We start from the raw sequence: 22,082 nt of genomic DNA, 5'->3' as shown, positions 1-22,082 counted from the left end.
TTTTTCAACCCTCTACCCCTCCAGAGTCACCCTCTCAAATATTTTAAACGGTAAAGGGGATTAAGTGATACATCATTTTATAGGGCTTTTTATTATCTACATTTTGCTACTTCATTTGTTACATTTGACTGTTGCGTTATCAAGTTAGGCGTCTTTGACCATTCTAAACTCATTTTTCCTATTATTGTTTTAATAGCATTGAAATTAAGACTTTTTTATTCAAATATATCTTATGATTAGGAAATTGTTGTAATAAACTTCTGCATACCGTTTTGAATTATAAAACAAATATTTTTTCTTATTATTGGTATTTAAAAAAAAACAAGTTCAAAATTGAAATTCCTATTTTTAAAATTTTTAGTTTACTGGATGTTCTAAACGTTCTCCATTGTTTTCCAAACAATAATAAAACCCATTTTGAAACTATTCCCTAATATTTTCAAATATTGCTTCTGGAATAGCCCTGCTTGCCTCCGTGATTTTCCTTTTCAAATCGTCAATATTATCAGACTGGGTCTTGTGAACGACCAATTTTATATGCCCTCATAAAAAATAATCTGACGATGTTAAATCTGGTGATCTTGCAGGCCATTCTATTGGTCTCCTACCAATTCACTTGTCGGGAAATCGGTCATGCAACCATTCTCGCACTGGGTGAAAATTACGCGATGGAGCTCCATCTTGCTGAAAATGTATTTGATCTACTTGCAAGATGTATCCACCAACTTGATCTTCCGGGTTATTATTAAAGGATCAATTACGTTTTCAAATAAGATTAAGTACAGCCCTCTAGTTAAGTTTTCCTTATTAAACAAAAGCGCTATAATAGCATTTTCGTGAATACTAGCTCAAACAATTTTTTTTCTGGCCACTGTACAGCACCCTCTCTAAAAACATGAGGATTTTCGTCACCCCAATATCGGCAGTTCTGTTTGTTGACCTGACCATTAAGAAAAAAGGTGCACTCGTCACTAAAGTAAATGTTTGTTAAAAGAATTTGGTTATTATTAATTTAGTTGGTCATGGTTTTGCAAAACTCGATTCTTCGATCAAAATCGTCGTCATTAAGTTCCAGTAGAATTTACATTTTGTAGGGATGAAATTTATTTAATTTTAGTGCTTTTCGTAGTTTTATGGAAAATCCAATTTGACCTGCTACCGTACGCAGTGAATTGCTGAGTTCTGCAACGAAAGTCCCCAGAATCTCTATTTGGACAGTTTCATTTAAAATACGCTGAACATCCCTTTTTTTTGTTTGCAATAGAATCGGTTTCAATAAATTTTTTATTAAGTTTAAAACGTACTTATGATTCACATTTGAATTAAGATTTCTAGCATCAAAAACTTCCGTTGTTCTTCTTGCGCATCTTCTTTGTTCCCCATAAGCAAAAGTAATTTCAGTTCTTTACTAAATTGTGAATAACATTTTTAAAGTTACTCACAATAAAACACGAATTATCGCGATCAATTTTCACTGATTTGAATATTTAATAACATCGACCAGTACAACAGGTAAGTAAATAATATTTTCAAAGTAAGATAATATTAAAATTCATCGAAACGGCATTCCATTGCAAATAAAAAAAAGTTCACTTTCTACGTAGATGTTTCTTTCGAAGACGGAGGTTTATTTGATTGATAAACATTTGCTTCGGTGATTAATGCATCTTTTCTTTTGATGGTCGTCTCGATAAAAAATTATCCAACAGGTTAGTAAATAGATTTATTACAACAATTTCCCTAATCGTAAGACATCTTTGAATAAAAAGTCTTAGTTTTTACATTATCAAAACACTAACGGAAAAAATAAATTTAGAATGATCAAAGACCTCTAAGTCGATAACAGAACAGTCAAATGTAACAAACGAAGTACCAAAACGTAAAGAATGAAAAGCCCTTTAAAATGATGTATCGCTTAATCCGCTTTATCATTTAAAATGTTTGAGAGGATGGCTCTGGGGGATAGAGGGTTGAAAGAGGCGCAGTGAATTCTACATAAAACTTGTTTCCCTTCGATAATAAAATCGATTTGTTCCGGCGATTATTAAAAAATCTATCCTATTTTGATCTAATGGGGTTGCCAAGTTTTCAAAATGACACCCTGTATACCTTAGACTTCAGTTTTTTAACTTTTACTGCGAAGCCTGTAAAAAACTCTTACTGTTTAAGAAGTAAAATTGTCACTTTACAGCCTAGGCACTGAAAGTGCTATTTTACCTCCTGTGTCAAATTATTCAAATTTTTATTCACAAGAGGAAAGTATTTTACCCTTCGCTTAACTCCTGTAAGGAGTAAAGAGAAAAAGGCACAGTATTAACAAAAGGAACAAAAATTCCTCTAAAGAGAGATGTTGTAAATTTGTCGCTATAAAAGAAAAACGATGTCAAACTATGCGATTTAAATTGCAAGTTCAAAGCTAGAAAACTGGGAAGTAAAGGCGGAATGTTTGATGTCCTTTGCCAACAAGGCAGACGTAAATATTTGCTTAAAGTCAATTAGACATCGCTTAAATTTGGAAACTATTTTAAATGCGTTTGAAGTTCCAATTAGAGTTAAGTTGATGTTTGGGATAGGTAAAGTACCCCTCTCTTTAGAGAGGTGTTAACTTCTTTCCTATTATGTTAAGTTACAGGTCTAGAAGCGAGTACTTCAAACAATTGCTAAAGTAGCAAATAGATTAAGGCAAGCTAAAGATTGTGGGTTACTACTGGTTAATATTGAAGATTTTTTTGAAATCTATATACATATATATACAGGGTGATTCATTGGGAATGGGACATGGCGAAATCCGAGATAGGGGACACCAAAATATGACGATTGGACGCAACATGCCTTATATCAATGTTGCGTGTTTCAGAGTTACAGGGTGTTAAAAGTTAAAATTTTATTTTAAAATTCCTTAATAACTTTATGTGTTTTCATAGCATCAACACCAACATCGGTGTACTTAGGTTTTGTAAGATGCCAAATAAGGATTTTGATCTAATTTTTACGAAATTTCTAGAGAGCGCTAGTTACAACCCACCGCTTCGGTATATTTGGTCATATTTTTTTATGAGCGCAACTGAGGTCAAATTTTATTCAATATATTGAAAGAGCGTCTATTTTTACGCAAAAAAGGTATTTTTGTTCAATCCCGATATCTCTCTTCGTTTACGAGATTTTTACCTATAAGCTAATTCGTGTCGTTCCATTTCAACTCGGTTTTATTAATTTCCAATGAAATATTTTACCGCATTAAACAAATGAAAAGGCATTAACAAATGAAATATAAGTTTTATTTAAGCACCTGTTCAACATGACCACCTTCCACCTCAATGCACTTTATTAACCTTTTTCTCAAAGATCTTTTTATTCTAAATTGCATATCGACGTTATTCTTGATTTCATCAGCTGCTTCTTCAATTTTTTGGCATAATTCTTCGCGAGTATTAATTGTCCCTTTGTATACAATCGCTTTCATACTTGACCATATTGGGAAGTCCAATAGGTTGAGGTCTGGACTTCTCGCAGGCCACGGAAATTCACTTCCACGACCGATCCATCGATGTGGAAAAACATCGTTCAAATGTTGGCGCACTTGGAGAGAAAAATGTGGAGCCGCTCCCTCTTGCATGAACCACATATTTTGACGTAAATATAATGGAACATCATCGAGAAGTTCGTTAAGTTATCTTTGCAAAAAATTTAAATACCGAAGGCCATTTAAATTGGCTGGAAGTTCGAAAGGACCAATAAAAAAGTCACCTATTACACCACACCAAATGTTTATCTTAAATTCGTGTTGGAAATGTGTTTCTCGTACCGCATTTGGATTCTCAGAATCCCATAAATGGCTATTTGTCCAGTTGAAAATTCCACGGCGTGTGAAAGTTACCTCGTCAGTAAATAAAATTTTGTTCAAAAAATTTGGATCTTCGTTTTGTTTCTCTTGCAAAAATCGAGCAAATCTTAAGCGGGCAGAACGGTCTTCAGCGAGCAAATTTTGAATAGGTGTTAAATGATATGGATGGAATTTTTCTTTATGTAAAATTCTCCAGACAGACGATTGACTCATTCCCATCGTTGCACTTAACCGGCGTGTACTTAATGTTTTATTTTCAGCAATTCGTACTAAAACTTCCTCTTCCTGTTCAACCGGGATAGTCCTTCGAGCATCATTGTTTTGGCTTTGAGGGCGAAAAAAGCCTGTTTCTCCCAAACGATTGTACAGATTTCTGAATAATTTGTGATTGGTTTGTTGTCAGTTGGGATATAATTCAAAATAACTACGTGCTGCAGCACGACCGTTAAAATGCATTTGAGCAAAAACACAAATCATATCGCGCATCTCACTAAAGGAAAAATCATTATGCCTTGGCATTTTTACTTTTAAATTACTATTTTTTACTTAAAAAGAGCAAATGACAAAAAAAGAGTCTAATTACTTTGACAAGCTAAAGTAACAATTGCTAAGTGATGCGTTGCTATGCCAGTGAATCACAGCCACCTCCGTTTTTGAGGATTTGAAATGGCACGACACGAATTAGCTTGTAGGTAAAAATCTCGTAAACGAAGAGAGATATCGGGATTGAACAAGAATACATTTTTGCGTAAAAATAGACGCTCTTTCAATATATTGAATAAAATTTGACCTTAGTTGCACTCATAAAAAAATATTACCAAATATACCGAAGCGGTGGGTTGTAACTAGTGCCCTCTAGAAATTTCGTAAAAATTAGATCAAAATCCTTATTTGGCATCTTACAAAACCTAAGTACACCGATTTTGGTGTTGATGCTATGAAAACACAAAAAGTTGTTAAGGAATTTTAAAATAAAATTTTAACTTTTAACACCCTGTAACTCTGAAACGCGCAACATTGATATAAGGCATGTTGCGTCCAATCGTCATATTTTGGTGTCCTCTATCTTGGGTTTCGCCATGTCCCATTCCCAATGAATCACCCTGTATAGGATGTCCCATTAAAGAAAATTCCATAAAAATAAAAACATTAAAAATATCGACAATTGCCGCTAAACCCCATAGCGCAGAAAAACCTAAGTACGCCACTGAATTCTATCGCAAAAGTTCTATCAGACCGCATATTTTTATATAACTTCTATTCATAAGAGTATTTAGAAAGCTAATGGAACAAACGTATTAAACAATGAAGAGGATAGCAAAGAAACCCTGGGCAACAACTTTCAAAAAACTGATTTTTTTGGAAGAAATAAAGAAAAAATCTCATTTTTTTTCAAAGCGAAACAATATATAAGTAGAAACTAGAGCATGTGGCTAGTGGCAGCTAAACCACATGGTGCAGAAAAAACTGAACTACGTCATTGGATTTTACGGTAAAAACTTCGCTGAAAAGCACTTGATTTGCAAACAATTTAAAGTTTTTTTTCACCAGGTAATAAACAAAATTTATTTCAAATCACTCATGGCCAGGAATGTTTTGACACACCCGTTACATAATAAAAGAAAAAAAAAACAGTCGTTGCGATAAAAATCCATTAATCATCAGGTTATATATCGGGTGTAGGTATCTATCAATTATTATTTAACAGTTGGGTAAACTAGGTCTATTCATCAATTTGAAAACTGCGGAAAATCAAACAAAAAGGGACCTCTAAAATAGAAAAACTGTATGTTGATTTTAGAGGCTCAATGAAATTTTTCTAATGAAACCTTTTTAAATATTTGAAACGGCAGCTAAATGAAAAGACCCGTCTACATCAAGGCTAAGAAGTATTTAACATCTTATTAATTTGACTGATGAAACTCCTTTTTCACTCAATTTTTGTATACTTACTATACAGGGTCCCCACCTAACGGGCTGAACTTCATTCACATACTCTTCCGGTAAAAATAGGTAAAAATATTACAATTTGGCCAAATTTGTTTTATACGAAAATTTTTCATATACTACATTTCATATACTTTCATGTCCAAATTTCAATTATTTTTTTGAACTTTGCTTATAGCTCTGACAGTTCTTGAGATATTTAATTGGAATTTTGGCATCAGAATGCTCAATTAAGTTGAATACCTGGGTCACGTCTTTCATAGGATTAAATACCCTTTTACACTTTTCTAGTGCATCACTAACCATCTCTATTATAGATTTCGTTGTTTCATTTAAACACTTTTTTCGTCTTCTTTATTTTATCGTATAGCTGCCAACGTTTCAGAGTTATTTGCAAAAATACGGGACAAAACACTCTGTTTTAGGTACTAAAGCACCTCATGTATACGTGAAATAATATATTACTAGAAAGATGGCGGATATTATCTGATATTTTTGCAAATAGCTCTAAAAGGGTGCCAGCTATACAGTAAAAGGAAGAGTGTTAAAAAGTCCTACATTAAAGAAAGAAATTCGAGTTTTCATGCTGAAATGGTCAATACACTTCAGAAGATGTGAGGGTGAAGAGGTATCTGACCCCAAGGGAAATATCATTCTATACATTGTAGTAACCACTTGATCCGTGTCGTGGAGTAAATCTTAATAAATCAGTGCTAATGTCAAAACTGAGAATCAAATATCTCAAAAACTAGCCGATCTATGCACAAAACTAGAAAAGTGATTAATAAATTTAAAAAAATAAATAAGAAAAATATCAACATTCGCATAGAACAAATAAATAAAAAGTTTGACTCATGAAGTGGGCCCTCCCTGTATGCATTTTGGATGTTTAACTTTTACTGCCTCGCCAGTAAAAGTGGTTTATTGTCGCTTATCTATGAAATTTGCAGTTATTTAAAAACTTTTTAATGCCAAGGCAGTAAAATCGATACTTACAGGTGTTAAAAGTGGCGCTTTACAATCCGCAATGTGTCAGTAAAAGGTCGCCTCCTCTGTCAGTCGAAGAAAAACTCCTTCTAAATCCTCATAATTCTAATTCTAAATATTCATTCAAAATTGCTAAGACTTAATTGCCTACAAGCTCACGTCCCAACATACTTTAGGCCTTTGGGGTAAGGCAACAAACACCAATTTCCAATACTTGAGAAAATAAACAAGTCGGAAGTATTGGTTTGCCGAGCATTCGAGAACTTGAAATATAGTTTTAGTGCTACTAAAACTTCTTACCATGAGAAACTTTGATTAAAAAAACTTAGCCATCTCTTTAAAGATTTATTTCAGAATTTCCTTTGCGTTTTTCAACGCTTCTCTCACGTACGCTGTCGTCGTAATAGAGTTTTGTGCCAGATATACTTTAATACAGATACAGATTGGTGTATTTTCAGATTTATTTATATTTAAAGTGTACCTAATCATTTGCGTTATCTAATAGTTTGTCATCTTTGAAAAGGTTTAGTTTAAGTTTCTTCAAAGAGTTTTCAACAAGTTTGCCGTGTAATTATATCCGAGTTGGTGTAAATAAACTGTACGTAAAATTGGCGTCACATATACAGAATGTTTTTCCTACCTAAGGCATGTCGCAAAAATTCAAATTTAAACTCACTAGAACTCGCCTTGGCGTCCGAACCCGTCCGACGCCGCGTATTTATTTCGGTTTGGTAGCCGGCGCTGTACTAAAGCGTCGCGACGCTTTACCTGTCCTAGAGTACAGAGCGCGCAAGCTTATTGTTTTTTTCGATGTATTAATTATATAGGTTTCTTTTATATTTAACCAGTCTTTTGATATATTTTCAACGTAAATTTAGGCTGCAATCATACCATTTTTGGGAATTATTGTTTCATGGTTCTGTACGATTTTTCCGTCATCTCACCCGACTGTGTATACAAGCGGGTAGATGTTCTTGTTCTGCAAGTGTTAGGGAGTTCTATGAGCTGCTGAAAAACCGACGACTGAGTGATGGGAATGAAGTTGCAGAGCGATTCAAAATCTGCAGAAGAACTCGTTTCCCAGTACCACTGCCACACTGGTTGCGTCTTAAATTACGCCTGCCAAAACTCCAGAAAACCGTGACCTCGTATTTTTCGAGATCTTTTCTGTACGTTTTATACATTTTTTACATTTACATTTTCAGTACACCTGACTTTTTTCTATAAAGAATCAAGAATAAAGAAAAGTTAATTACGAATCAGATTCGCTTATTTGAGTCGAAAATACCCACTGAAATGTTTCATTTCATTCAATTTCAATTTTTTGTTCAATATTTTGTCATCTTGATGATTTTTTTAACTGAATTTTGAATTACATTTCTGAATTATTTTAAGCATTTCAGTTGTCGTTAACACTAAAACAAGTCAATCTGACTAACCTCATGGCATCTTATGTTAAAATTTTGCATTAAATATAAGAAGGCTGCTGGTCCACCCATTTTGAAAAATAGTTAGATATTTACTGGATATCATTTTAAAGTTTAAAAAAGGTTTTTTTGTAAAGAAAGTTTTATTAAAAAAGCAAGTTTATGGCATATTTTAAAAATAACAGCTGTCAAAAGAATTCTGATAAGCTCATCTTATTCATATCAGTTCAGGTTAATTAAGGTTAGTTCAGGTCCGTTCAGGTTTCGCACAACTTTTGTATCTACAGAATTTCCCTAGAACTAATGATTACTCGGTTAGATCGACTTAAAGAAATCGACAAAAATTTGTTTATTCGAAAATATCTACAAGCCAAATTTTTTTCCAAAAAAACATATGTGCAAAATAATTTTTCGATTCGTAACGATGCTAGTTTTCAAAATCCCTTCACTAATCATCGAAAAAAATCACCCTGTAGAAATACTATTGTCCCACTTAGCCATCAACTGCTGTGTAGCTGTGGGCCTTATTGACTTCCAAAGGAGAGTATCTGGTTTATAGTTAATTAATAATTTGATAATAATATAAATGAATGAAAATGAACAACGTCATTTGTAATAAGAACAACATATAAATATAAAAATGCACATACAAAATATAAAAAAAGTCTATTATTGATGACGAACAATATTTGAGATAACAGGGATAACACTGATGGATCAATTTGCTGATTCACTTCCGATTTGTCACAATCGATGAAATTCGTGTATATGCGGCAGCCGCGCCGCCAGTAGCAACGCAAAACGATTTAACAGAGCTACGTGGACGCAAGTCAACTCGCATAGTTCTTGCCTAACGCCGTCTAACACATAAGTAGTAATAAAGTTGAGATTATTAATCGCTTATTAATATACCTAATAGTTACAACATATTTCCGTCGACTGCATTCGGAAAAACTAAAAACATTTTACAGTAAATTTAAAAGTTCCTACTTACTCCTCATGGATGTATACTTCAGTTCCAGAACGAAAGCTCCTGTGTTAAAAATTGGTAGGTGACAGATACTAATTACGTGTCAAGCATAGATATTGTGATTGGTCAAATGCGGTCCTAGCTGTAGTCGGCCGCATTCAGCCAATCACAACGCGCTCAAAATGAACAAGTTCTGTTAATGTGCATAAAATCATAAAAAAATAAATGATTTTTCGTTAATACATGGTTTTCCATCCATTAAAAGACATTATTAATATTCAGTTCGCGGAGAAGACAGTATGACCCCAAAGCAAATAGATCCTTTATATCGATAGAATTAAATTGAGATAGGGTCTCAATTTATCACGGTCAACGAATCCTGACCGTTATCTTACTCACAGGACTGTTCTTGGTCCCAAATTAACTTTCCGGCCTTATGGCTGTGTCTGTCAGCCTGTTAAACCAATTAAATTTAGCTCGAAGGTATTCAAATGTAATTTAAGAAAAACCTCTTAGGAAAGTAAATAGAGATTTAATACGGCAAGTTTCCCAATGCGATCCCTTAAAAATAGAAATCCACGATGCACTTAATGCTGAAACTGGCGAGAAACTAAGAATCATCAACATGATAAATATCTGACGTTCCAACAGTTTATCTGAAGCCTTTTACATAACTGGGAAAAATGGGGCGCATACAATGGGGCTTGTCTTTGTTTAAAGCCAGGAAGCGACGGTTTTTATGTTACGTGACTTTAGACGTGATGTCAGTGAACTTCAAAGGTCACAGCCTTCAAGGTTTGTAGTCCTGCCGGTTGTTTTTTTTATCGAATAAAGGTGGATCATTGAAGAAGAAAGCTAAAGAAGCTTAAGTGAAAATTGACATTTCAGAGGTATATCTTGGATAAATTTATATGTTACTTATTGTCAATGTCATTTGTCTGCCTATAAACAACAAATGACTTTATCAGCGACCTACTTTTATGGTTCATGAAAAGATTCAAGTGGGACTTGGAATTTCAGATGTGTCTGTCAAATACATTCAATTGTTATCTATTGTCAGTTTCACTTGTTTGCTTGTAAATGACAAATGGATTAATCAACGCCTTACGTTTACGGAACGCGAAAAAACTAAATTGGGCCTTAAACTTTCAGAAGCATGTCTTGGATAAATTCATCTATCATCTGGTGTCAGTCAGATGTATGATGGTAAACAACAAATGGCCACCAGATATAATAGTGACAATTCCATATCTGAGCAAGTAAATAAATAATTTCGTGTCAATCCCTACAACGTGCTTCACCTTTTACTTCTAAAGTTATAAATTATGTACTCTCATGAATTTGCGCCGTTGTCGTCCTGAAGTCATCGACCCTCCTCCTGAACTCATGCCCTTTTGGAGGGCTTTGTCCGAGATGCACTCTAAACCTCCCTCTAGTGCTGAGGGTGCTTATTTTAGTACTTTAAATGTCTAATTTTGTATGAAATTGGTAACTAAAATGGGCATGCACAAAGTTTTTATTTAGTAGTATCTAATCACCAGCAACTATGAACTATGAATGGTCTTCGCGAAAATTGACGATTGAAATTTATCGACTGAATGAAAGCTTTTACCTAATTTTCGAAAATTCAGATAAAGACATTAATTACGTGAGCGAATTATTGTTTCTGGACTTTTAATGCAATGAAAGAAAGTTTATATTGAAACAGAAGTTTAGACAAAGTCACCTTGACTTGTAGTGAGGGCCAGAATTTCAATGAGGTGGTAATATATATTTAGTTATTTATGTCACAAGTTCGGTAAATAACGTGTATTATAAGTTTTTACGGACGAAGCAATGTTAGAAAACAAAAATCCCATTATTGGTTATTGATTGACTGTAACTTATGTTTACGTGACTTTTCTTCTAAAAAAATACAAGAACGGATTAATAAGGGGCACGTATCTGGCTCATTATTTACCTGGACTGATAATGAAGAAGTTGGCCACAATGTCATCATTTTTATTGTTGTTTCAAATATGCTCGCTATGGAAACGAGTGTCGAATGTAACCCCAAGAAAAAAATCTGTAGGGTTCAAGTCTGGCCACCTTGCCGGCCACTCTATGGCACTACGTGTACCGTAATCAACCTAGCTACTCATAACCCTGTACATAATCCGTGCCTGAGAGTTATCCCCGTATTTATTATAATAATAGATTAATTGCTTCAAACTATACTGCAGATTTCATTTGTGCAGGTACAGATCGATACGCATGTATGTTAAGAAATTTGCTCTAGATGGCAGATCATGCATCAGAATTGGTAACTAAAAAAGCACAACGACTAAAGTTTGGAATTCTAAGCTCAACTCCAATACTTGAAATTCTTTTAGGTATTCAATTGTGTTCTATGAAAGGCTCAAATGCTTAATATGAATATGAACCGACATAAAACAGCCCATAAATTATTTGTGCCTTTAGTAAGCATAGAAAACTCCATTTTTTACATTGGGTAAATGGCGGACTTATTATAGACACAGTAGAATAAAAATCATTCCCAAAACAAACGTTTTGTACAAAATATGAACTCAATAAACCCTTTAAATTCCCCGCGCACAACTGGAACTTCCCTATCACTCGTTCGCCATCAGTTTATCGATTTTCCCACCGAAGCTGTTCCTTGAAACTTGAAGCTGAGCAGCTGATCGATTTCGAGCGAACGAGCAAAAGTCCTCGCCAGTTATCCCAGTTTCCTCAAAAATTGGCCTGGAAAGTGGAGGATTTGTGTCCAAAAATTAAGGAGTAAAGTCTAGTGAAGTGTTTAGTGAAGGGAGGATTGTTAGAGGAGGAGTTTAAGTAGCTAGGACACATCGCACTGTAAGTAAAGGGATTTGTTTAGTAAATGGTATATAGTGAATGTTGATGTAAACACCCACGTTAATGTCATTCATTGATTCTGCGTGGGATTCTTTGCCTTGTGTTGTTGATTACCGCTTTGGAATTACTTATGTCCATTGTGGATTTGCGATAGCACTGAAAGTAGTCTTCCCAAAAGAAAAAAAATAGATTAAATATTATATAAATCTAAATTCAAATTGAATTTAGTTCTCCGTTTCAACTCTATAAAAATTGACATTGGGAACCTTCACGTCCTGGATGAACAGAACCCATTTACACTCAAACATTGACCGCAATATTTGACCTAAAAAGATGATGCGCAAGAACTTGACATCATTGTGGAAATTTCATTAATATACCCGACCCTCTCTATAGACCCTTCCTTCGATGTTGGTTGGGGGTTGTAATGCATAGCTGCACGGTGTAGATAATACGGCTTAGGTCAGAAATTTTATTAAATTTGAATGGTCGAAAGAGTAATATTCATAAACAGAAAAATAATTAAAATTAGAAATAAATATTATATTATTCCCATATAATAGTGGTTGAAACCTTTATTCATCATTAATTAACATGAAATTTAATGTTATACTGGGTGATCATTTAAAAAACCTCGCAGTAGATAGTGACCCTTACACGCAGGGCGTTGATTAGTTTAGATTTACTATACAGGGTTATTCATCCAACCCGTTCATTAAAAGTTCACTAGGATCTAAATAAATTTATATTTTATTTTATTTTTTATTATATATAGTATATATATTTATATTATGTGTATAAAAAAATAAATAAGATATGATACGTATATATAAAAAAAATATGTCCATCTAAAATCTGGCTAACGCATGAATGCAATTCAGAGATTCCTTTGATATTTCAACAGTTTTTTTAAATATCGCCCTTTTATAAGTTTTATTTGACCAAAGATGAATTTACCGCAATAAATAATTGCCAAAAAATTTGCAAAAAAAGATTATAATAATAAAAAGTATATAACAATTATTTTTGGGTTTTTTCAATATTAGGTATTGATATTATACCTTAACGAATTTATGATATAGCCTGAAAAATTGACTGAAATAGACTAGAAATAAGACAAAGCGATATATAAAAATCTAGAAAAAAACTCAAAGAAAGAAACCTGTATCGTTCCATTTAATCGCCGCATGTCAGTGCCGTGTGTATAGCTGGGTAAAGTAATCTAATTTTATTTTACTAAACTTTTATATGAGGTACATATAAGCTATCGCAATTTATTAAAAGTCTCTGCTTGTCAAGGGACGCACAAGTTTTTTTCTGTACAAATAATGAACAGTTATGGAACAACATATACTATACTCCTTTATTGTGAAAATCACTATTGTGTATTTTTAATGTGTGGGGACGAAAATACTTTTGCCACAGAGAATTAACGTTCTTTTATCCCTAGAGAGAAAAAGAGCTGGTTTCTCCTCTCAAATAACGTGGGAGAGGTCTATTTTCTAAAAAGGTCATAGAAAAATTACTTTTGCAGGTGCAATAATGCAAAAAACAAAACAATAATACGCAGCGGCATATAAAAATTCTTAAAAAAAGTTAGAAAAAAAGCTAATACTGAAGTAAAAAACAAGAAAGAACTTACGTCGCCGATTTTTTAGCATTTCAAAGATTAAAAGAACAAACCCAATTTGACAAATCTCATCTATCAAGTCCCCCAGCTTATGGTAACGACTTTTCCAACACTTCGTAGTTTTATGACACGTTTTATCAGCCTTGCAAATTTCTCAGCATTGGAGAAGGTTCCTTAGATTTTCTCAGTAGTTAACAGCTTGGAAAGTGCCTTACAAACCCTGAAGAAATTAGTAGATTAGCACTAGTATATTGCAAGGCGAACATCAACCCTCTTAATCGGAAATTTACAACGTCAGCAACTGATCCAAGAAATGTGGAAATAGAGCGTTCGAAGATGGGGAGATATTACTCTGTAACGAATATTTTCTACGTTTTTGCGATTGAGAATATAAAAATCGCTTCAAGATAATGTGGTTGTCAGTTCAAAAGATTTCGTGCCTCGTTAGATTTTCTGTTCATCTGATCTTTTTGTCTGTCTGTTTATCTCTCTGCCTGTCTGATTTTGTGTCTGTCTGGCTCTGTTTATAATGCATCATCACAACTCCACAAATATTAAATTGCGAAGCCCTGATTTTCAGCATTGTTCCCATTAAAATCTAATTCAAGTAGGAAATTGACACAGATAACGGAATATTTATCGACGAAATTAACATGCGAATGGCAACATCAGCGACAAGTTTAACGTATTTACACTCTTTTATTATCGGTCGCTTGTATAACAAACGTTTTAAACTTTAAATAAACCTTCACAAACTTTCACTGAGTTCGGTTTATGTCCAGAGTGAGAATGCCTAAATCTGGTAAATATTGCGTAGAAGTTGAGATGTCTATGTTGTGGTTTGTGTGTTGTTTATACAGGAGATGAGCAATTTGAGCTGAGAAAGCAGAGGTCTCGTTTCTTATCCTGGGTGGAGATTCCTCTAGGATATTTTGCGGATTACACTAATGTGAGTGGTTCAAATTGAACATTAAAACTCTCCCAAGGAGGTGCATAAATCTATCGACATGTTCTCCCAGATGGCAAGTTCTCATAGATTTATTTTTACATTTGCTTTGAGAAGTAATCAATAATCGCATTTGCGGCGTCGACTGTAAATCTGTCAGGAGAGTTTGTTCCTATATTTTTTCAAGGATGATGGTGCCTTGAAAGTATTAAACTCGTTTGTATCCATCTTTAGATGGCTGGATCCGACCCAAAATGGCAGAAAGACGCAGCAGACCAGAACTTCGATTACATGTTCAAACTTCTCATCATCGGTAACAGTTCAGTGGGCAAAACGTCCTTCCTCTTTCGTTATGCCGATGATAGTTTTACATCAGCTTTTGTCAGCACTGTTGGCATCGACTTTAAAGTAAAAACAGTATTTCGACATGATAAAAGGGTCAAACTGCAAATCTGGGTGAGATCTGGCTTTGCGTCTCTTAAGGCAATGTAGTGTTCCATGTTTCATTATAGGACACAGCTGGTCAAGAACGTTACAGGACAATCACTACCGCCTATTATAGAGGCGCCATGGGTTTTATCTTAATGTATGATATTACTAACGAGGAATCTTTCAATAGTGTACAAGACTGGTGAGTTAAACTTTCCAAAAAAGGAACAATTTGTGAAGAAAGAGTTTTCGTGTTTCAGGGTAACGCAAATTAAAACGTATTCTTGGGACAATGCCCAGGTGATTCTGGTAGGGAACAAGTGTGATATGGAGGATGACAGAGTAATTAGTTTCGAGAGAGGAAAGCAACTTGCAGAACAGTTGGGAGTCGAGTTTTTCGAAACTAGCGCTAAGGAGAATATAAATGTTAAGGTAAGTGCAAGAAATATGGTCAACAATGTTCAAACATGGCTTAGAATCTAGTTTAAAGTATTGCAACTTTCTAAGTTTATTTTGCGGACTTTTGTAAATGTATACATAGTGTTTTTTCACGAGATGAAGACGCTTCAGGAGATAATTATATGGCTCATTTTTAAACAAAAAGCCATTCAGCGATTTAATAATTGAAAGATAAAAATCCAGAAGTATCAGATCTGAACTGCGCGGAGGTTATTTTACGGGCCGATCACGACTAATCAACCTTCCCGGATAATTTTCATTTATCTACGTTGTTATCTGCCTGCCACTACGAGCTGAACATCCGCTATTAGTCTCGATTATCAGGTCTACTGTTTGGTGTGACCTGAAATTTCTATTTAATATCTCTAAACCGCTTTCTAAGTCCGAGAGATCAATTTTTTTATTTACCAATATTTTTTTAAATCATTATGTACATATACTTTGATCTTTAATAATTTCCCAAATAAAAAAATCAATGGAGTTCATATCGGGAGAACTAAGTACCCAACAAGATATGGATTATGTCCACAGCCCTCAGGATGTAATTGCCTTACTTAAGGCAAACAAAAAATATATTGTTTTACTTTTTTTATAACGTTTATGTCTACTGCTAGGTTTTTTAATTATCGGCCGTTACTATAAGCTTATTAAATAATTATCCTTTCCCTCGCAGGCAGTCTTCGAACGCCTAGTAGACATAATCTGCGACAAGATGTCTGACAGCTTAGACACCGACCCCAATCTGATGTCGGGCAGTGGTGGTAAAGGACAACGTCTTACCGACGCCCCTCAAGGACCCCAAACAGGCAATTGCAACTGTTAATAGGTTTTTGATTTTAGTTAAAGTGTCGTACATCAGGTATTTATTATTAGTATTTCAATCATTATTATGGTTTAAATAGCTGTCAATCATCAAGGCAACTCACCTCAGTAATATTTAAGATGAAATTTATTACGGTTCAAAGAGTTTTTATACCATACAGAGTGTTTTTTAACGTTGAACATAGAATTTTACCTGTCAAAATTTTATTCATATGTAAAGCCTCTATTCTTTTAGAACTAAGACTATGAAACTTGGCAAATTCTCATGTGGCACTAGCAAATTTACACAAAATGGTAGTGCAAAATAATATACGTTGATTGCAAAGGTCAATACCAGACTACGGTAAAGACACGTGTTAAGTGTAATATTTGCGGAAAACTTTTTACAGAAAGTCTAGGGAAAAGTTCTACTTTCAGTTCCCAAATGTGTGCAGTAAAGTCACTTTACCGTCCACTCGTGGGACAAGGCACACACTTGAAGAAGATGAGTTTTTGATGACTTTATGTGTAAGCTTTGTTGACTCAATTGATTTACTGGCGGAAAATTAGTAATGTCAAGGTTCATAGCTTTAATTCTAATGGACCAAAGGCCTGAAATAACCTGCTCAACTAATCTTTTCTTTTGCCTGAGGAGGTAGAAATCTTCAAAATGTACCTATGTTACCATTGAGCATTTGCCTGATGGAAACAGCCGGGTAGTATGGGATTTAACCCACTAAAACCTCTCCCTCTCTTCTGTATGATCCCGGAACTACTTCATCAACACCGCGTGGAAGCACAACATACACCCATTCACTGATCTTCTCCTCCTATACCCTTTCCTCCTTCTATCTTCCATGACTTTCACTTAATCTCCTCCATCATCCTTTTGAACGCGATTCAATTTATCTCACACTTCGTGAGTTCTTTTTTTATTATTTCACGCTCCAGTTTCAATCCATTCGTTCTTGCTTTCTCCCAATTAATTTTTCATTCAAAGCATACCAGCGGGCAAGATTTGGAGTGCCTTCAACTCTTTCATGACAGAATCAGCAATAGCTCTCACTTTTCACCCTTATCTTGCATATATATCTACCTAAAACTCCATATCCTCTTAACCATTCGTCCAGACTTGGTACTAAAACTCTTGTCTATGCTTCGCATCGCTTCTATATTTTCTTCCATTCTTTCAGCATTATCTCCCGAGCATATGTTCTACTCTTCCATTTTCCAACATAAACCTTCTATCATCCATCTCCAGTTTGATTGACCGGATTTTGGTCAAGACCAACACAGGGTCCTCTGCCACCACTCTATAAGTACTTAATACCCTTATCATTAATATGTGATTCGCTTGTTCTAGTAGTGTCTCATACTTCTTATATTACAGTATGTCCTGCCTTACTAATGTCGCATGTAGCATAGTAGAGAAAACTGTCAGCACTTAGAGTCTTTTCTTACCATAACCGGGTTCACCTATTCTGAGCATGATTCCAGATAGCGCCCTAATTTTTCTGTAGTGTTAGGTATATGCTTAGCAAACGTCATGTCTTTATCGAACTACAAGGTATTTCATATTTTCCTGCATAACAAGCTCGTGTTAGTTCATCGGTATAATGGCATATGATTGTCCAGTATCACCGTTTCCTCCAAGTCCTTTATCTTTAAAAATGTCAACTACCAGCTTTTTCGCGTCCACTGTTGTCAATTCTAAGGTGTCCTTGGTCTTGGCACAAACTATCATCGGTGTACGCCACTGGAGTAACGCCATTCAGAAACTGCGCTGTTATCAGCCGTTGTAGAATAGGCACAATCAGTAACCTAAACCACAGCTAATAACCTTTATTTTTTGTTGGGATATACTAGGTTCTTCTTTTTCGCCGCTCCGCGGCCTTCCTTCTCACGATTTTCTCTACCATCTACTTGATACTTTCCCTCACTCTCGGTCACCTCCCTTCCAATCACGCTTCACTCCAATCTCAGTCCCTCCTTCCTCGCTCCCAATTTGTTCGTTTCCCACTCTGGATACTCCCACAGGGTGTGCCCTGGTATGTCCCTGCTCCGCTCCAGGTAGAACCAGCAGAGGCCCTCTTTCTCGACCTCTATCCTACTTAGATATCTCCTGAAAACTCCTTGCCCCGTGAGCACCTGCATTATTTCGTAATTGGTTTGTGTCCGCCCTGCGTCATGTCACGCCCTCAGTTTTGGGATGAAAACCTTTGTCCATCCGTCGTATTTCTCCCACGTCCTTTCCCATTCGTACATCATTCTCTTCCTAGCCTCTCTCCCCTCACAGGCTCTCAGCCTGATTGGTGGAACCTTTGCCAGCACCAGCACCACATCCCACAGTCACTAACCTGAACTAACTTGAGCTAACATGGGAACAAATTTTTAACACGTGAAATCCTGTGTGGCACGTTAAAAATCGCAATGGATACTTCTATAACCACATATTAGATCGTTTTTATTTTAAAACATTTTCTCTAACCTGAACTAACCTGAGATTAAAATTGCCGGGTAATACGTACTTAAACCTTGATTCAGGTATCATCGTTGACCACTTTCATGTACCTTTAAACTGCATCTGAATCATTATTTTTATTAAAGAAAGAATATATAGCCTTCGCTAATCTTGATGAAGAAAATGCTTACTGAGACTGACCCATAAGTCTATATGAACATTCTGACACCAACAACTGCTACTGATCTTAAAAAGTCTTTATAAGTGTGCTATACTGAGTGTTGTTGGTTAAACTGATCGACCCCTCAACGAAGTACTAATATATTGAAATATAGTTAAAAGCCATTTGGTCGCATATATCGCTGATGCATACAGGATAGGATTCTTTTGTTAATTTGTAAATTTAATTATATCGTATAAATGTAAAATTATTAAATAATAAAAGACACGTCAATATTAGAAAAAAACCATATAGGAAAACCTGTATATTTCTTAAGAGCCAGAAAAGACGATGTTTGAACGTGTTACTACCTTACTGTATTGAGATCATAATGTCTCTTCTCTGTTAGGTTAAATTTTGTATGCTTAACTAGAAGTGCTTTAAGAGCTACACGACAAGGAAAATTAGTTTGCTCTAAAAGCATAGAGAATCGAACGTAGTTGGTGATTGTTGTTATAATAGGTAATTGATTCTTTAATCATTTGTGCTTGTAATGAGTATTTGTTAATTTTACATACCTACCTTGCAGGACTGTTTTTGCTATAATACAAGATGGTATTGATTACACTTGAAAACATGGTTAAACTAGTGACAATAAAGGAGTATTGTGGCATTTGATTTTCTTAGAAAAATCGTTTAAAATATTTCTCAAAAATTTTAATATTTTACATTGTTTTCAAATGTAATTCTCGACATTAAGTACCTATAGGATTTCTCTTTATATTCTATCCGTGGTCTTTAATCATTCAATTTTTCTCAAATTTCCAGCTTTTCAAAAATTTTCAAATTTTCACAACTGTAAGAAAATGATGAGAAAATTAGGAGCAACACGCAAATTCAAATCCATGGCAACCCTTGAAATGGTCATCAAATGGCTTTCGTAGAGATGAATTTTTGAAACAATCAAAACGGTGTTGACATCGCGCATCTCTGTCCAAGCTGTTTTAGAATACACAAGGTGCACATGTTTGAAAGTAGATTTTTTTCAAGCGGTCTTAAAGTACAACTTTATTTACCCCCCGAAAAGTGCCACTTTAAAGCCTAAGGGTAAAAGTAGATTCATTAATTCACCGCTGGCTTTGTGGCGGTGCAATCTAAACCTATTATTACATCGCTAGAGATGCATGATCCATGAGACTCATTGGCGCACTTGTTCAGTTGCAAAACTCGTCGCTTCGCTGCTCGTTTCGTAAACTTGGGCTGGTGCGACAATTAACCTTTTTTTTTATTAAATAGCGTTAGCCAGTTGCTCAAAAGAAAAAAGTATGAGGTTCGCGAACCATAAGGTTCACTATCGAATATGTTTATTTGCAAAACTCGTCGCTTCATTCCCCGTGTGGTAAACCTGAACCCGTGCGGAAACGAGTTAATATGTATACTACTATAGAAGACCCCGGATAAAACACACAAACCTAAATCCTATACATACAGAGTGAAGATTCTACGAGTCGACTGTAAAAAATTACGTAATATCAAGTTTTGATTAAATACTTTGAATTCCTGCCTTTATATGAAAATAAATATTTTACAATGGGGACTATTATCACAATATTTTCTCATCTTTAAGTTCCAACATATCTTAGGCCTAAAGGGCATATATTGTATTACTATTCGTAGACAATGGGAAAGCTTGAATCTGTGTTAATCTGTGTAATTACTTAGGAAAGTCAAATCAATGTGAAATGTAAATAGACGTTACAACTATAGGGATGTTAAATAGTTATAGAACACATCAGTTAAGTCAGCTTTTTACCGAAATTCGTAATTTTTGTTTACACTAGAGCGTACTTGCAACGGCTTTTAACAAATACATTTGTTCGAATTTTGTACAATCACATCATAAACAAGTTCAATGTTTCCGCTTATAGACCCAGGAAGATGAAAGAGCTTTTTGTCCTGAAAACTCGACGATTATTCGGTTCAGTTTCTTCAAGTAGGTAAAGATAAATTATTGTAAACGTAGATAAATTAAGTACCTATTTACAATTTTAAATATATTATTTCCCTGTCATCGCACATTTAATGGATATTTCTATAACTGTAATATAGCCATTGTTTATTTCACAATTCTTTCTTCCTTTGTCCTGTCCCTCCTTCCTACTCTTACTTTTACAAGACGAAAGCCGAATGCGAGGGCTGTCTTTTGTGTTTTGCATACAGGGGCACAGATGGCGGTGCTACTCAAGTATCATAAATCAAACTTAGCTTCAGCCTTTAGTTGACCTAAATCTAAAGTTTGTGCAGCAGTGAATTGTCAAAGTTAAGGAGTTGTTCCAACAATGGAATTAAACCGAGAAAATTTCCACGCAGTAAATTTTTACAGCTTTCGAACAATCGAATCAAATCTCAACAAGAATGATTCGCCGAGTTGGTTTCTGTTTTCGGCAATGAAGAGCCACTTCAGTCGACAATTTCTCGTTTGTATGGAAAATTCAAACGTGGACGAATAAGTCTTCGCGACGATCCAAGAGCAGGCACACAAAAAACGGCAGTCACCAGGAAAACGTCGATACTATGCGCAAACGCATCAAGAAAGATTGACTTGTGACATATCGCAATATTGATGCATCATTAAGGATTTCAAAAACTTCAATTCAAAAAATTTTGCAAGAAGAATTGGCTGTAAAAAAATTGATGTTCCGTTGAATACTGCATCTCTTGACCGAAGAAGAGAAAGAAACTGGCTTCGTAGTGTTGGCAATGATTGGTGTTTACAATTGGTGTCAAAAAACTCTACACCGCTTCAACGCCAAAAACATGCATAAAATCCTCAGTGATGATGAATCATGGATTTAGTCATCTGAACCCGAAAATAAACGCCAGTCATCTGTTTAGTTGTTCCAAGGTGAAGAAAAACCAATAAAATTCATCTATTCTCGAAGTGTGTTGAAAAAGATAGTGGCGACATTTGTCTCGAAAGCAAGTCATGCATCAGCAATATCCCTGCAAGATCAAAGAACTGTCGCTGTCGATTGATATACAGCTATTTGTTTGCCGGAAGTTATTGCTGATTTTCAAAAAACCAACTTGAAACGATGAATCATCCTCCACTAAGACAATGCAAGTTCACATATAGCTCTAAAGACAATGACATTTTTAACGCAA

At 35.0% G+C, this 22,082-nt stretch overlaps 2 protein-coding genes and 1 pseudogene across 3 annotated transcripts in view; 1 reads left to right on the top strand and 2 right to left on the bottom strand.

The window, feature by feature from the left end:
• The window catches only part of Stacl (Stac-like), a 133,178-nt gene extending 125,661 nt beyond the window's left edge, over positions 1 to 7,517 (bottom strand). The window contains exon 1 of the mRNA XM_066388691.1: positions 7,419 to 7,517. The gene's annotated coding sequence lies outside the window, so the exon portion shown is untranslated. The remainder of the gene's footprint in view (positions 1 to 7,418) is intronic.
• LOC136408245 (uncharacterized) lies at positions 3,671 to 4,363 on the bottom strand (annotated as a pseudogene).
• Positions 7,518 to 11,838: 4,321 nt separating the features above from the next.
• Rab3 (RAS oncogene family member Rab3) lies at positions 11,839 to 21,044 on the top strand. Of its 2 annotated transcripts, XM_066389106.1 has the most exons (6): positions 14,403 to 14,463; positions 14,522 to 14,610; positions 14,842 to 15,063; positions 15,120 to 15,238; positions 15,297 to 15,468; positions 16,169 to 21,044. In XM_066389106.1, the coding sequence occupies exons 1-6, from the start codon at positions 14,436 to 14,438 to the stop codon at positions 16,316 to 16,318; spliced, it is 780 nt and encodes a 259-aa protein (XP_066245203.1). In that variant the 5' UTR covers positions 14,403 to 14,435; the 3' UTR covers positions 16,319 to 21,044. The 2 variants fall into 2 exon arrangements, with proteins under 2 accessions (XP_066245204.1, XP_066245203.1); XM_066389107.1 differs by lacking the exons at positions 14,403 to 14,463; positions 14,522 to 14,610 and adding an exon at positions 11,839 to 12,031.
• Positions 21,045 to 22,082: the final 1,038 nt, after the last annotated feature.

This window comes from Euwallacea similis, chromosome 4, assembly GCF_039881205.1.
Source record: "Euwallacea similis isolate ESF13 chromosome 4, ESF131.1, whole genome shotgun sequence".
NCBI classification, from domain to species: domain Eukaryota; kingdom Metazoa; phylum Arthropoda; class Insecta; order Coleoptera; family Curculionidae; genus Euwallacea; species Euwallacea similis.
This window is presented reverse-complemented; position numbering and strand designations above follow the sequence as displayed.

Bases quoted from the DNA above. Each gene is read 5' to 3' on its own strand.
- Rab3 (XM_066389106.1), top strand. From the start codon at position 14,436: ATGTCCAGAGTGAGAATGCCTAAATCTG. The intron at 14,464-14,521 runs GTAAATATTGCG...TTGTTTATACAG, and splicing joins AGTGAGAATGCCTAAATCTG to GAGATGAGCAATTTGAGCTG. The intron at 15,239-15,296 runs GTGAGTTAAACT...TTCGTGTTTCAG, and splicing joins TTCAATAGTGTACAAGACTG to GGTAACGCAAATTAAAACGT.